Raw genomic sequence first — 17087 nt, 5'->3', positions numbered from 1 at the left:
AATTGTAACTAATTTTAGTGATTGGATATCACGAATGAATGATTGAACGAACGGTTCTGACATTTATTTGCTTTATAAAATGAATTATAAAAATATATTCTACAATTATTTACTAAATTGAAACTTATTTTTATCCTAACGTTTGTCCTTATAAATAGAATTAAGCCACGTAAGTAAGCTAATATAAATAAAAATGTTTACATACCTCTCTCGCGTACTGTTTTCCAATGCCATCAGTACAACCAGTGACCACTGTAACAAAAAAACACATCATTACTTGCTTTATAAGGTCAGTCAATCTGTAGCCAAGCTTTTTGTGATAAAGGTTAATTAAAGTAAAAACAAAAATGTTATTAAGATGATTTTGACGGCTTTATTTGTGTGTAAGGAAAAGTAACTTCAGGATGTGGATTTTAATTTACTTGCAATTAGCGTACCGTAAGTATACAGATAGTATACGTAGTTAGTATAGAACATAGAGATTATAAAACGTGCGTAAAAACCTGAACATTAAAATGTGTATTAAATAGTGTTTTGTAATTTAAATTACAATGAAAGACAATGATAGCCTAGTGGTTAAGAAACTCGACTTCTCGATCGAGTGATCCGAGGTTATATCCCAGGCACGCACCTCTGATTTTTTCAAAGTAAAACGTACGTATTGGAAATTAATTATCACTTGCTAAACAGTGAAGGAAAACATCGTGATGAAACATGCATACCCGAGATTTATAAAAAAAAATCTCAACGGTATGTGAAGTCTACCAATACGTACTTGGCTAGCGCGGTGAATTATGGCATAATCCTTCTCATTCTGAGAGGAGACCCGTGCCCAGCAGTGGGACAGTAATGGGTTGATGATGATGATGATGATGAATTTCAATTACAGTGAGAGTCTATTGAATCCCTCGTAGAACTCAAGTCCCATTACCTCTAGCAGCAAAACACAATAAAATTTAAACTTAAAAACAGAAAATTTCGGCTACAAGTGTAGCACCAGTTAGATTATAGCTAAGTCAACAAACGTTCGTCGCACCGAACACAATCTGCATAATTTGCAATTGATAGTACCGACGGTAACGACTCGAGAACTGCGAACGTAACCGAGTCTCGGAGCAACGTTTAAGACGCTGAATTGCTAACTATCTTGGAGAGCGATCGAGGAACTGAGGAACCGACTGGTGCACGTGTAGGGTTGTCAATCTTTAGTTAGATACATGTTTTAACTGGAAATTATATTTTAAAGAAAAAAACGAAGTACAACCGGAAAGGTAACCCAGCAAAACCCATTGCTAGGGTGGAGTACTTTTGCATCAGTGATCGATTGTTGTAGAAAAAATGTGCTATAGTCACACATCGTCTCAGCCGACGTCACTTACCATCAGGTGGACTAAATGCTCGTTTGTTACTTCAATGTTATGAAAACAATGTAACGTATGTAGAGTACTACCATAGTGTGCTTCTTGTTATTACTGACCAAATTGATTGTCCTATCAGGCGTTGTAAGGCCTTAGGGCTCATGATTATGAGTCACCTGATATGAAATAATTAATATCATGTGACTCATATCATGAGAATTAGTAATAAACATTCAAAAATACATAACTATAGTCTGATTCATAATTAGGTGTCCAAAATGTAAACAAACAAATGTCACTGTCAAAATTAACAAGTAACCAAAACTTTAACAAACTCAACAAAAAACGAAAACTTTACAATTATTCACAATTAAACAAACGCGCTATGAAAACGATAATACATTCGAGTTTGATTACAATCACGAAAATGAATAACATCAGCTACGAAACTTAAAAATGGCTGCACAAGAAATGTCTTGGGTTCCGATTGTGTTACCATTATCACATTTTAATTTTCTACCATAAACCTTGTTTTTTATTATTATTACTGTATGGAACGAAATTGAGGTAATATAAATATTAGAAAATTTGAATTGATCTTAATTTATTCAGATTATTAATTTATTATTGTTGTATTAATTTAATATTTTCAAAAATAAGAAACTACCATTTGAAACATATTTTCTTGATAGGACAACACCTTTGTTTACATTTTGGACACCTAATTATGAATCAGACTATAGGATATTTTACTTAAGAAATATGCATAAATTCGATTTCAATAAATTTTCAGAATTTCTTAAAGGTGAACATTTATTTAAACATAATTTTACCTCGAAGCTGACAACCCTAATCCCATATAATATTGTTATATTAAACGATACTGGACACCAGTAAAATAGATATTGGTTTTGAGTAAATTCACGGTAATATTACCTATTACAAACAAACGGTTATCTTATGCATATATTATGTCCATCAGAGCAGAAAGAAATTAATAGTTTTTATCATGGAAATTGTGTTCAACTACGCAGTCTCCTCTTGAGGGATTTTGTCTTGTCACTGTCGAAAACAAAAACAAAAATGTACTTGGAAAAATAACCAAGCTCAATAATAAATCGTGCAAAGTTAAGGATTTAACACATTTGTGTTAATAAGATTATAATAGGCCAGTGCATTGTCCGCGCACTTAAAAACATTTCGGTGGCCAATGCCTAGGCATTCCTTGAACTGTTTATTATAATATTGAAGTAGCAAACGGAGCATTTAGTGGTAAGTGGCTATTGCCGTCCATGGAAATCTGTAATCAATCCCGGATAAGATTAGATTCCTACCTGAAGTCGGCCGCAGGTGCGCTACTACCCCTGAGAAATAAGTTGGAACGCCTCGGATAAGTATGTCTCCCTTACTACACACTTCTGTGCGGAACACAGGACCACTTAACCCTGCAATTATTAGGCAAAAGTAGATGTGGCGATGGTGCCTCTGTAAAAGAACCACAGAGGGTTCAAAAGTCACCACCTACAAAAGTCCATTTTGTAATTGGTTTTTTCATGTGATAGAATCGACAATTCCCTTAGTCGTATCAGGGTGAAATCTACAATCTTCATTAGTAAACCTTCCTAAATTTGACTCCACAATTCGAACTAGTCTCCGAATAGAATAGTTATGCTAAAATTACAACGGCATTCAAGAAGCGTCATAGTAGCAAATCTGTCAGATTTACTGCTTCTGCAGTGGGCACTATCGTATTTCTTGAAGAACTTCAACGTTAGAGATGGCTGCAGTAGCTGCTTTTTCATTGTTATATAATGCAGTAACTATGTATACTTCATAGAGTTATTAATATCTATACTAGAATCCTGCTGGGAACGCCACTGACTTTTTACTACAAAAGTAGACTTTTATACGACGTATTGTACGAAATGTTATCCGCTGTGTTGATTATTTATTTAAATCTGTGTAACACATTATTGTAAAAAAGTCTATCAAGTATACTAGTAAATGCATTATAAAAATTTGGAATATATCTATTAGTATTCAGAAGATAGAGACATGACAATACGGGATTCCGTTTTTGCCCTTTGGGAACGGAACCCTAAAAATTAACACAAGGTATGATTTTTCGTAAACAAAGTCATCTAGAAAGGTTATTTTTTTACTTTTCTATCTAAATCAATGCACTTGCCAACAGCACTCAAAAAAGAAAAAGACCAACGCATCACTTTTCACTTAGCAGCGTTAAGTTATATAGAACCTTGTGACGACTCGTTATGTGCGAGATCTCCTTGAACTTGCAACTGGAGGTGAAAGCTAAGGTTGTACGGCTGCGAAGTGCGATACGACACGAGAACGACACAATATAGAAATCATAAAACCGATGACTTCCGATTTGCGAATCGTATGTGCTAACGAAATGTTTATTATTTTGATACGTGTAATGAAAATAGCAAACTAACATGTAGTTCAGCCGATTTTGAGTGATCTCTACCCACCATGGAGATAATAACAGAATTTAAGTAAGATTTGATTAGTATTTGTGGTCTTTTTGAGATGGATTGCTGTCAGCAATGATTAACTAGTTACTAGTTGGATCGAAATTTAATTAGATAGGTTACTAGGTAAATTGAAATTTGACAATTTATGCCTATTAGAAATTGTCAAATTTTGATCTTTGGTACGCCATACTGGGACAGATCGATTTAATTAATAACGATTGTAAGTTAAAACGATCAATAAATGTCTTTACCACACTTTTAAAGAACATAGCAGTTAATTTTATAGGACGGAAATAAATGTAGCAGTAATACCACAGTGGAAAATTTCTACAAACTTCAAAGTTAAATAAGTAGATATATAATTGTATGGATAACAAAAGTGAGCTTAACAACACCTCTTACAATATATGACGTTATATTTTTTGTAAGCATTTTATCATTCAATAGATTACTGACTTAACATTTTAACTACATCCTGATCCTACTAGACATGTAATAGCAAAAAGTTTAATGGTTAGGTACATTTTTTTTTAATTATTAGATGAATTATGTCTATCGTATTAACGTATCTAAGCCGTGTGAATTCATAAGATAAGTATCGTATGCAAGTAAGTAGATATGTTGATCATTGATCAAGATGAGCTAGTACACGAGATGAGTAGTAAACAAATCACATAATGAACAAATAAATGAACACCATTTATGAGGTGGACAATAACCTGACGATAAGCGGAGTCGCCACTAGCAACCATAGTCTTCTGACTCAAGCGCTAATAGGATTGCAGTCCTTACCGAGGTCAGTGACAGGTTGCTTACCCCGAGGACCTGGTTCCTCATGTCTTCCTTTACACGTTTTTTATTTTAAAGTAGAAAACAGTAGGACTTGACAACACTATGATATGGCTTAAATCCACACATAAAATTAATAAGCGATATAACATTATACTTAACAGATAATAAAGAAACAATGTGTGAAGTCTATTAAATCGTACTTGATCAGCGTGGAAGACCTCTTAATAGGATACCCAAGTCCAACAGTGAGCCAGTAATGGACGATGACGACGAAAAATAAAGCCAGTTCATAATACATTCTGTACTTAAAAAATATATACATTTATTTCTAGAAATCAGGCCCTTACCTTGCACAAATTGTAAATATTCAAAAGAATTGGCGACAACGAGGTGAACAGCGTAATTAAATACAGTTTAGAGGTTAACCGATTTATATATAAAGTAGCTTATTCGCTAAATTTGTACCTTTGCGAAAGTCCGGAAAGAAAACTTAAGGATAAATTAATAAAAAAGTATTACAAAATGGAATGGCAACGCTACACTACGTCCTAAAATTTTGAAGGAAGATATAATTTAACTTTCAACAAGCTAAAGCTAGAGCAAAGCTAAAATTAATTTTGAAATTGAATAACTAAACCTAATTCATACACTGAAACTTAATTAATTCAGAGGTGGAAATAAGCTTAATCATTTCTTCCTAAATTTGCGAAGATTCCAATGACATGAACAGAAAAATTCCACATAAAAAAGTGGGTATTTAAATTAATTATTTTGGTCAACTATTTTTCTAAAATATTGTCTAGTCTTACTATTGTAAAGTCTCAGCATTAATTTTTCGGGTTTTTTTTATACCTTGCGTGTAAGATTAGAAAACTTTGGAGTTACCAGAGAAAGCAGGAATCACATTCGAATCCTGTCTAGTTTGCACAAACAAGATCCACATCAACCTAAAATACTAGTTAACTAGTTATTTACTTGTGAGACGCGAAACCTTCAGTGGAAACTTTAAATTCGCCCGAAGTGTAAATAAAGTTCAACTTAACAGAAAGCCCGGCACGAGAAAGTTACTTCGGTTGTATTGAGGTTTCTTCGTCTAATTTGCGCTTTGCTCCCAGAGCCTCACGTTCTGTGGCTTTGACAGTATTACTTCTAAGTTATAAAGGTCCAAAAGCCAAATCTGCCACTCTAACGCTTATAAATAATCAAGTTTAAACGTCCAGGTGTCTATAATTTCCAAATACTTAAACACGATTATGATATACAGTCAGGTTCTTGGGGTAACTTTACGTAGATATTTTTCTCAACAGTTCTTCTCAAGTAACTCTACGTAACAAGCAACAAGCAACAAGATTGACGATAAGGAAGTTTGTCCCAAAACCTTGTGAAGGAAATCTCGAAAAATTTCCAAAAAAGAAAATACTACAATTGTTGCTTTTATCACAAAACTTGTTCCTTACATTTTACGTGAAATCCCAAGGGAATGTTTGATTGACTGATCGGAAGCGGAAGATCGGTTGTCGGTCTGACGGTTTTTAACGTTTTCCTGTAAACAACCTTTACAAATACTTATATACAAAATTAGAGTAACGAAATATTTCATAATTCCAACGACACTTCAAATTTTAAAACTCTTCAAAGGGTTCATGGGCAGTTACAGCTACTTACCGTCAGGTGGACTACAAGCTCTTTTGTCACTTCTATATTATAAAAATATGTACAGTTCCAAAATAAGCCCGTGTAGACAAACGTTTAAAATAAAAAATAAGCCATGCTAAAATAATTTACAAGCTTACAAATAAATTATATTTTCAACGTACAAAAGACTCCCAATTTTATTTATTTATATGGTTTTATGTATTTTTCTTTCTCTTTCAATATTGCTGGAGAGGCCCATGGGATTTATCCTGATTGATGGATCGGTAACGAAAGATTGAGTAGTCGATTGTCTGCATACGGCTCTGTAAGTTTGAGAGTATTTGGAAACATGCTTTTAATCTACTAAGTAATTGACCAGCTTTGTTGATTTTCTTTTCACAGAAAAAGACAAAGGTACTTATAATGTTATTACAAAATCTCATTGCATCACTTATCGCTAACAAAAAACATTATTCGTAGGGTAGCTAGTAAAAGTCATTGTAATATTCTACCAATCGGAATAAGAATAACATAGGCTGGATTAAGGTATAAACACTACTTATCACTAATTTGTAATAAGCTATTTTACAATAATGTCAAACGTCATATAATCTGAAAATATTTCAATACGAAGTGGGTTGATAGTTTTTTATATGAAAATCTTGACAAATTGACAACTTTAACCGCCGTATGTATCTAATATTTTAAGTTATAACATGTAATGACTGTCAATTATAGAAAAATCATAATGGAAAGCTTAAATAGGTATAGTCCGCGCCAAACTGCTACTCCGCTCTGAAGTTATTGCAAGCAGGTGTAGTCATGTATTCTTTCGAGCAATAAAAACATATTTAGCATTCTTGTTGTCGAGCGTGAAGAACATGATATCGTGCTGATAACAAGCGAATGTGTCGGGCCATGTGTTATCAAGCGTTCAACTGATAAGATTATAACACCGGGTAAAATAACTGTGGAATGCATTTCTTACTATAAAGGACTACAGTGTCGCAAGCAAGGACATTCGACTTTATGGTTAAAAAAAGTCATAGTAAAAAGTTGACCTGACGTGTCATCCATGACTTACTTATAATATGATAGGTAGATAACCTATTTTATTGTAATTGGTAGTAGAAAAGTATGATTTAAAAACAATACATCAAATGTAAATTAATATGAGATGGTGTCAGTGTTAAGCGAGATGGAAGCTTTTGTATGAACATCTTGACATGTTCCACATTATGTAAGTCAGCGGACATTCACACATTTTCACCGAAATAGGCTCACTCCGGCAGACATAATCCTACATTCCTTACTTTATTGTTTCATACTAAAGGATATTCGTACCTAATCGCTTTCCAGTATAAGATGAGTCATGAGTTATGACGTCCTCTACCACATGAAGTCTATGTTGTTACACTTAGTAGGCTTCGCGCATTATTGAGATCGATAATTATAAACAACACTCGAAATAGATTTTCTCAAGATAATTTCAAAATCGATAAACAATAAGTGATGTGATAATATGATAAGGTACGAGTAACAATCGAAGAAATCGATAATTTTCTGGAATCTACTTCCGATCTGTAGTTCGGAACTAATTTAAATTAAAAAAATAAAGCTTTCTACACTCACAGCTGACACTAGGACTCCCTGTGTCGTGGGTACCATGGACACACACAAAGAAGAATACACACATCCAGACCCAGACCAGATATCTAAATGCATCATTCAGATATAGGTATATGTCTGGCCGGGAATCGAACGCAGAACCTTTGCGCGTCAGACCACTCCGTCACGCGGGTCGTTAAGTAAATGTATTTAAATTATAATCAGTTTGTAGTAAAAATTAAGTCGATTCTATTTTTAGCTAGAAAGTAGTTTTTGCAGTTCACAAATCTTTATTAGCGGTAAAGAGAAAGTATTAAATTCTCTATTTGATTTTTAACATTGCGTGACATAACCGTGAAATAAGGCCACATTAGCAATAATTATATGCATACAAGCATCTAGATAGTAAAGTCCTGCACATTTAATCTGAATGGAAATAACCTTCAATAGATTCAACCAAATGTTAATTTTAGTAGGAAAACTTTCTTATACTACTTAAATGAACATTCGACCTCGACTTTTGATCACATTGAATATATTTGTACAATGTTAAGGTCATGTGAGCTTTAATTTTTAAGTTATAAATATTAATTTATTTTATTTATTATGCACACGTATGGAGGTTTTTCGTCGCTTCTTATCTATAGTGAAACACCTTGCGAAGTTTTGGTAAAGACATTGACCTTCAATAGAACTTCCATAAATAAATTTTGAATGACTGGCACTCATCGGTGATTGATTGATTTATGAATTTAAATATATTTTTTATAAGAGAGTAACAGATGAGTATGCAATCCGCCTAATAGTAAGTAGTCACTACCACCTATGGACATCTAAAACAATCTACCTTTAACAGAGATTCTACCTGAAGTCGACTACAGATAGATGCTTTGACATTTCTGAGGACTAAGATAATCGCATCGAATGTAAGTCGCCCACCATGCACACCATACCACCAAAACACCAAGTCACTTCACGTCTGAAATTGGTGTGGCGGTGATACCTCCAGATCAAACCACTGGCTCTACCACCTTTTACTTTCACCTTTCTTTAATATCATAATCTTAATATGTAAACTGTTTACGCGCAAATATGTGAAAAATATATGCGCTTGTGTGCGTGCGTTTATATGTGAATATTGGTATTTTAAGGGAAACATACTTTTCGTGGCATTCCAGCTTATTCCTCAGGGATAGCAACGCATCTGTGGCCGACCTGTGCCCAATAAATCTGTCCTACCCGGTAGGAATCAAATCTTATCTGGGGTTATGTGGGGTTATTACAGATGTCCTTGGATAGTTGTAGCCTCTTATCGTCAGGTGAACTGGATGCTCATCTGCTACTTCTACAATCCAAGAAAAAACAATCAAGATCTTCGAAACCATTATTAGATTCTAAGCTTCCATAAACGGATAAGACCATACAAACTGGTAATCGACTTCCTCCTACATTTTAGATCTCGGACAGGACCATAAATCGTATGGATCTTGTTTGCAAGGCGACAACTGAACGTGGATTATGAATCAGTCTAGATGAAGATAGGGCTGCGATTGGTATCGCGTAGGTACGTATCTCGAAGTATCGCTTGTAGAGATATTTGACAGACATCTTGTTGGAAACGATTACAATCGTTATTTTATCCGATCGAAGTAGCAAACAAGCTTGGTGGTAATAGTCATTATTAATGAATATGAGTAGTATCAACACTATCAACCCCTAAATAATGAATTACTCTCAATCTTGAAGCTACCCTTGAAGACTAAACATAAGCGGCTTCATTTAAAGCTTTGAGGCAGAAATACGTGTAGCATAAATTTGTAGTTCGAAAGAAGACGTACCTACCATCACCACAATTAGGTACTATTTCTATCATGAAGCAGTACAGCCTCTGTTATATATGGAGTTGGTTACGGACGTCTATGGGAATACTGCTGGAATACTTATTATAAAATCATAAAAAATACATAAAGCCGAACATAACACGAGTACCTCCCCATTTTTCGAAATTGGTGAAAAAGTGCGACGCTGCCGCCGCTTTCTACTTCTAGCACCTTAAAACTTAACGTAAATGGAGCATAAATAAGGGATTGCGATTCGAGTACCTACTCCTATAGCCTAGTTACGAACACGGTACGAAATACCAAAGTTTAACTCATCAGAAAACTAGCATACACTTTTCGTGTTTTCATAACTTCGGCACCCACTGACTTTTTATTCAGGAAATATTGAAAAGTTGAGTTTGAGAATTTATTCGTATTTGTAATTAGTTTGCGATGACTGCTTAAGAAGGCAGAGGAATGCAACGATGGTAAGTGCTGCCTTGAATCAGTAGTCAATTTCAAATAAGATTAGAGATCTACCTTTTTTTTTTTGTCGAGGGGGAAACCTTCAAAAGGTACCCAGTGTCGTGGAGCGACACGGGGTTATGTGGGATTTTTACCGCACTAAAACCCCCCGGTGGCCATCCTCACCGCTGCGAAGAGGACTCCGGGATCTCCAACGGAACGCAACTGGAGTCCTCTGAACGTGTTGCCCCATCAGGTTGCGCCCAGGTGAGCCCAGGAGCTCTCCACAACGTCTGGTATTTACGACGGTATGCGACCACACATACCGCCGTCCTTCCCGGGGTCGCTTGCTGGATGGTTCGAGCCCCCGCTCCTGCCGCCCGCAACCCCGGAAGCCCCCTTTTAGTCGCCACCTACGACAGGCAAGGGATACCGTAGCCCTATTCTGATCCCGGTACTACAGGGACACTATCCAATTTGTCTATCAAACATCGACATTTGACAATTACTTCATCCTACCTAAAGTCAGCCGCAGATGTTTAGTTATCCTTGAGGACAATAAGTTTGTCGCCTATGTCTCCATTACCACACCCTTCAAACCGGGTCACAGCTCTAACACTTTTGTGAGGCAGAAATTATAATCATGATGGTTAATTACATAATGTTACCCAAAAATATAAAAAAATTACAGACATTTAATAACTGCATCAGAATAATAATCGTTCAATCTGAATGAATAAAGTTAAAAGTCAAAGATTTTTCCAAGATCAATACTTTAAAACTAACCTTAACTAATAAATTACAGTGCAGTTATAATCAAGTCAGTAGTTTTCCAAATACTGATAAACAAAAATTTTCCAATGTGATATTATCTAAGTAATTTAAATATTAAAAACAATATGATAATCAACGGCAACCCTAAGTGGCGTGTATGGTAATGACTCCAGCGGTCAACCTTGATTTAATTTACCAGTCATGGTCAATAACCAAAGCAAGTAAATCGGGTAAATAAGTATCGCGATTATTAAGAATCGTGTTATAGGCATTACAAGGATATTAAATTAGTTTTGGTGACTTAACTAATTAAGTATATCCACTTCTGAAAAACAATTTGTTTTTTGTTTGTGATTTGATGTCCATATTATTTTAGCAAGGAAGTTCTGCTGATTGTAAGGAAATGATGAGGGAGAGTACAAAACCTTTAGGCTTCCGTTACCCAAAGGGTAAAACAGGACCCTATTAGTAAGCATCTACTATCGGCCCATCTGGCTGTTCGGCTGTTGAACCGAAATTGTAACCGCTATATTAAATACATATCATAGAAAAAATTGAAATTTAGTAGGTGCCACGTAAACCTGCATGTGCAAGTTCAATTCGCGTCTAGTCTATCACACAATTAAAGTTGTTATGTCCATCTAATACTAAGTAATCACTACCGTTCATAGACATATTTTTATAATATAGGGGTAGCAGACGAGCATGCAGTCCACCTGTTGATAAGTGGGTAAGTGCGCTGCTACCCTTGAGGATCAAGCTGGAACGCCTCGGAAAAGTATGTCTCCCTTACCACACCCTTCAAACCAGAACACAGCATCGCTTAACACTGCTGCTACGAGGCAGAAATAGGTGACATCTAACTATAACCTACGCCATACTGAACAGATTCTATTTGATGTCAATTATAAATGCATTGCTATACTGTGAATAAATAAAATAAAAAAAGCAGTTATAGCCTAGTGGTTAAGAAACTCGGCCTCTCGATCGAGGGGTCCAATGTTCAAATCCCAGGCATGTACCTGATTTTTCAAAGTTATGTGCGTATTAGAAATTAATGATCACTTGCTAAACACTGCAGGAAAACATCGTGAGGGAACCTGCATACCTGGAGAGATTTATAAAAAAAAATTCAAAGGTATGTGAAGTCTACCAATTCTATACCTTGTCTAATACCAAGTCTACTTGGCCAGCGCGGTGAGCTATGGCCTAATCCTTCTCATTATGAGAACAGACCCGTGCCCAGCAGTGGGACAGTAATGGGTTGTTGATGATGCTATACTATGATCACGATCATTGATAGAACTCTGTACGACCATTAAATTAATTTGTATGTAGTTTTTAACTATGGTTTGGATTAAACCTGCGCTACAATTTAGTATCTATTGTATTTAATGTTTTGTAGATAAATTAAACATGTTTTTGGCATCTTATTTTAGAGGAAGTCATAATCCAAAAAAAACAAGATAGATATTAACAAAAAACGCGTTAACCGAATCAAAGAACCACGAACTTTATAAAGACCTTGAGATTCATATTAAAAAATAATTATGATGAGACCTAATTTTTTTGTTAGTGATAGATTTACTATATGCTTTATTTTTTTTATTAGGAAGAAACATACGAGCGACATTCAGATAATACACGACAGTTCGCGCTTACGAAAACCTGCGACTGTCGGAGACTGATGCCGACTGTTTTAGAGACTGTCGCCACCTGTCGTTACCGAATGTCGCCACCTTTTCTAGCGTCTGTTGCCACCCGTCGTAGCGACTGTCGCAGCCTGTCATTAGCGACTATCGCCGCCGGTCGTAGCCACTGTCGCCACCTGTCATAGCGACCGTTGCTGCCAGTCGTAGCGAGTGTCGCCGCTTGTCATAGCGACTGTGTCGCCTGTCGTTAGCGACTGTCGCCAGTCACCACGCCACCACTTTTAAGCTGGTGGAATCAGTACGGGATGACAGGGGAGGTACTACCGACCCACCTATTTCCAAATAAATAAATTCATTCTAATATAGAGCTGAAGCTGAAGGTTCTGGATGTGGATGCGGGCTGAGTTACTCATGAGGCGAACATCTTAGTCGCCCATAGCTTCTTCTTAAGCGTTACACTCTTGTCAGAGCTTGTTGTGGTCATTATATGGTCCTAGTGGCACGCTCAACATAGCGGCAACACATTAATATGTCGTAATAATTTACGTCTTACAGATTTCAAGTAGAATATGTTCTATAAATAAAATGTAAAAAAATAAGATACCTTATCTTAACATAGTATTGCGTAATCATTATTATGCTATACAGACCCTTAAGGTCATGCTTTTTGAAAGGACAATTAACAAAAAGTTAATTTAATTAGGTACCAAGTCCAGTTACAGCTTCAAGGCAATTCCAGTTTAGTTATTTGAAAGTATTTTTGTCCTTAAAAATATTTTTTGTATAAAAATATTATAACTAAGTTAAATTTTTAAAGACCTTATTTTCTAAGTAGGCTATAATTTCACTTATTACATACAGCCATATCATATCTTCTATTTGTAATTTTCTAAAATACAAAACAATGTGTATTTAAAAACAAATATTAGTAAATTTTTAATGAATAAAATCCAATATGGAAATGCTTTATATTTTTCTTATTGTATTAAACGCCACTTCAACGTGTGTAGCTACTAAAATACAACTATTAACGGATGAAATTTAATTTATTTATTGTAATTGAATTTTTCGTTTATCGTCATAGCAAGAATTAATCTAGTTCTAATAGTTACTAAAACAGATTTATAACTGAAACGAGCTTATGCCCGCGGCTTCGCTCGCGTTACGAAGTAATATTTTCATCCCCTATTTTATCCCCTTGGGGGTAGAATTGATCAAAATCCTTTCTTAGCGGATGCCTACGTCATAACATCTACCTGCATGCCAAATTTCAGCCCGATCCGTCCAGTGGTTTGGGCTGTGCGTTGATAGATCACTATGTCAGTCAGTCACCTTTGAGTTATCTATATAACTGAAATAGTCCCTAGTACATTCATTGGTTCATTCATAGAAGTATAGATGTTACGACAAATTTTCAGATAGTAATGGGAACACAGACCTGGAAATACGAATTAATAATACTTCCTTATTTTGCCTTATAACTTTAACCCTTCAATAACAGGCGTGAGATTTCGGATAAACATCGAATAAAGTTCAATAGTTTCTAAATATTGCAAATTTTGCAGAAATTATATTTTTACGTTACGCTACGAATACGTTAAATATGTCGTATTATATGGCACCAATTAATTTGTATGTTTTTTGTTTTTTAATAGTTTCACTTTGTGCGCGTGTGCATAACTCGCACACTCTTTGTTTTTATTAAATGCACCAACAAAGTATAACTGCATACGTTAATTCATAAATACACACACACCTACTTTTTTAATACATCGTCATCATCATCATCAACCCATGTGTACAACAGCTGGGCCCGAGTTTCCTCGCAGAATAAGAAGAATGAACTTCAGACACCTCTTGAAAAATTTTTTAAAGATCTTTTAGGTCACGATGTTTTCATTGACCGTTAAAGCTAATGATAATTTGACATAATACACACATAACTTTGAAAAATCAGACCCCTCGATTGGGAGACCACCTTTTATATAACAGGCTATCGCTACATACATTAGTTTTACATATATTAGTAACTAATCAACACTGTGTATTACAAATTACTAAAACAATGAACTTACTAATATCGAGGTCATAACATTGCACGTCCTTTTATTTTATAACTAAGTTTCGAATGACTTTGTACTTTAGAACATTTAACATTAAGTATTATTTACTTATAAGAACGCAACGTCGAACCGCGTCGATTATGATTACGTGTAAACAAATTTCAACCTTCCTTATTACTGTTGAAGTTCATTCTTCGTTGACAGATTTCATGAAGGAAGCAATTTTGTTATGTCAGCAAATTGGTATTGTAATGGTCAACGTCTGATCCATCATAAAAGAAAGTTTCTTACATACAGTTTTCACAACGCGGAACTTTTTTGACTTTAATTGATATACGTAGATATAATACATAGTCCCATACTTATGTATACATTTCACTGAAAACATAATAACGTCGGATCGGACTCTTACCAAATTTGAAATTTGCTGGTGTCCAAATGTAATATATATAAAAGGTATACAATGTATGCCAAATTATCTGTTATATTTTTAAATACGTAATAAGTAAGTACATACTTAGGTATAAGTAGGTACATACCAAAGTATGTACTTAGGTACATTGGTTACACTGTTGTCAGTTATGTATAGTGGTTCATTAAGGAAATGATTTCAAATAACTTTGCGGTATGTACATAAAGCTTGATTAACTATTACATGAATAACATCAATTAATAGGCCAATACTTAACAATAAATTATAAATATATGAGACTGTTATCTTAGTTCTCAGGAGATACCATTCTTACGCATCTGATTTAATCATTAGATTTAAGTTAAGATCCCCTGGTCTATGTGTATTATGCATTTGGTTACAAATATCCAAGTGTGGCAGTTATCACTTACCATAAGGTGAACTGCATGCTTCTTTGCTACTTCAAAGTAAAAAAAGACTAAAGTTAAAACAATTACGTAAGTAGTTAGTAACGTATTCGTATTAAACCCATTTTAATTAACATGTTTTTACCACATAAATGTACGCGTTCATAGGTACCTTTTAATTTAATGATAACAAAAAGTTAATCACTATGGTGATCAACTTAATTAACGTAATTAGCTTATTAACAGCTTAATTAACGTGTAATAATACTGTAATAGTATCGTCAAAATTGCACTAGAATTAAACATAAAGTGTTAAACTACCTACCTACTTAATTATATTATTTAATAATATACGTAACAATATAATATAATAATATGTACCATATAAGGAATATTATTAAAATGATTTTTTCATTCGCATCGGCAATGAAAGGGTTAAGAATTTAAAAATGAAAGTAAGGTCATTGCACTCTTTAATGACGTATTTAATTATAAAAAAATGGTTATCATTGTACTCACTGTCACAATGAAATAATAAGGCGTAAATATTTTGATGCAAAAAGCGAAATTATTATATAATATTATGAAAGAAAGCAATAATATTCAAATTAACTTACATGCCCACTTTCGTTTCGATTTGAAATCCACTTTGATTATAGCCGGCGCAATAAAGAATTTATATACCGCATTTACGATGAGTTTCACACAGAAAAACGTGACAAAGATCGTAAACACCAATCCCACTTTATCGAGAATAGTAAAAACCATTTTTCCCAATTTGTTTCACAGATATTTTAGCGAAATTATCGAATTTTTAGGTTATGTCGGTCGGAGAGAGTAATCACGACCGATTGACACAATTCGCGCATGCGCACTGGGCTAAAAGAAAGTAACCATGCGCAACGCGTAGAATACGAACGATAACAGACCGATGGTCTACGAAAATATCCGAATATTACCGAAAAGACAGAGAGCGCAATAAAATATATACCCGCCGGACTCTGACGTCTCCTTTGCCCTTTGATAAACTTCGATTGACCGTTAACCGGTGCGAATAAATAAAATTACAATTATAACGTAGGTACATAACGTAACTTATTTTGTGAAATATTATGTAATTATCTATATCTACTAATATTATAAAGAGGAAAACTTTGTTTGTTTGTTTGATTGTAATGAATAGGCTCAAAAACTACTGAACCGATTTTAAAAATTCTTTCACCATTCGAAAGCTATGTACATTATCCACGAGTAACATAGGATATATTTTATATGAAATATATTTGATAAATAGACTTTGAGGCGGTACAAAGTTTGCCGGGTCAGCTAGTCTTAATATAAAGCATTTATTACTAGTATTTCGTAATATGTTCATTTCAGGCACTTTTGAAGATTTTTTATGTGTAACCATACTAAGATAAACATAATAATCTAGTTTTGTTATATAATATTAATATTTTAATTTGTGTGTATAAATGATAAGCGAATAAATGTTTCTCTATGAATTAAATTTACAACAGGAGTGTGGCGTAGCGAAGAAAATCTACGTAATTATGAAACGATGATTTTTTTAGAGCGTTCCTGAAACTTCTTGTTAGTAATT

The 17087-nt window shown here is 34.5% G+C and overlaps 1 protein-coding gene across 1 annotated transcript in view; it reads right to left on the bottom strand.

Annotated features, from left to right (window-relative positions):
- The window catches only part of spidey (hydroxysteroid 17-beta dehydrogenase 12 spidey), a 33048-nt gene extending 16675 nt beyond the window's left edge, over window positions 1–16373 (bottom strand). Inside the window, exons 1-2 of the mRNA XM_073078271.1 lie at window positions 16102–16373; window positions 206–252 (exon numbers count right to left, since the gene is read on the bottom strand). Coding sequence (XP_072934372.1) covers window positions 206–252; window positions 16102–16252 — 198 coding nt within the window. The 5' untranslated portion in view covers window positions 16253–16373. The remainder of the gene's footprint in view (window positions 1–205; window positions 253–16101) is intronic.
- Window positions 16374–17087: the final 714 nt, after the last annotated feature.

This window comes from Epargyreus clarus, unplaced genomic scaffold (genome assembly GCF_041222505.1).
Source record: "Epargyreus clarus isolate Ecla_fem2 unplaced genomic scaffold, WU_Ecla_fem_2.2 ptg000012l, whole genome shotgun sequence".
Classification (NCBI taxonomy): domain Eukaryota; kingdom Metazoa; phylum Arthropoda; class Insecta; order Lepidoptera; family Hesperiidae; genus Epargyreus; species Epargyreus clarus.
The sequence above is the reverse complement of the archived record's forward strand: the minus strand, read 5'-3'. Positions and strand labels throughout refer to the sequence as shown.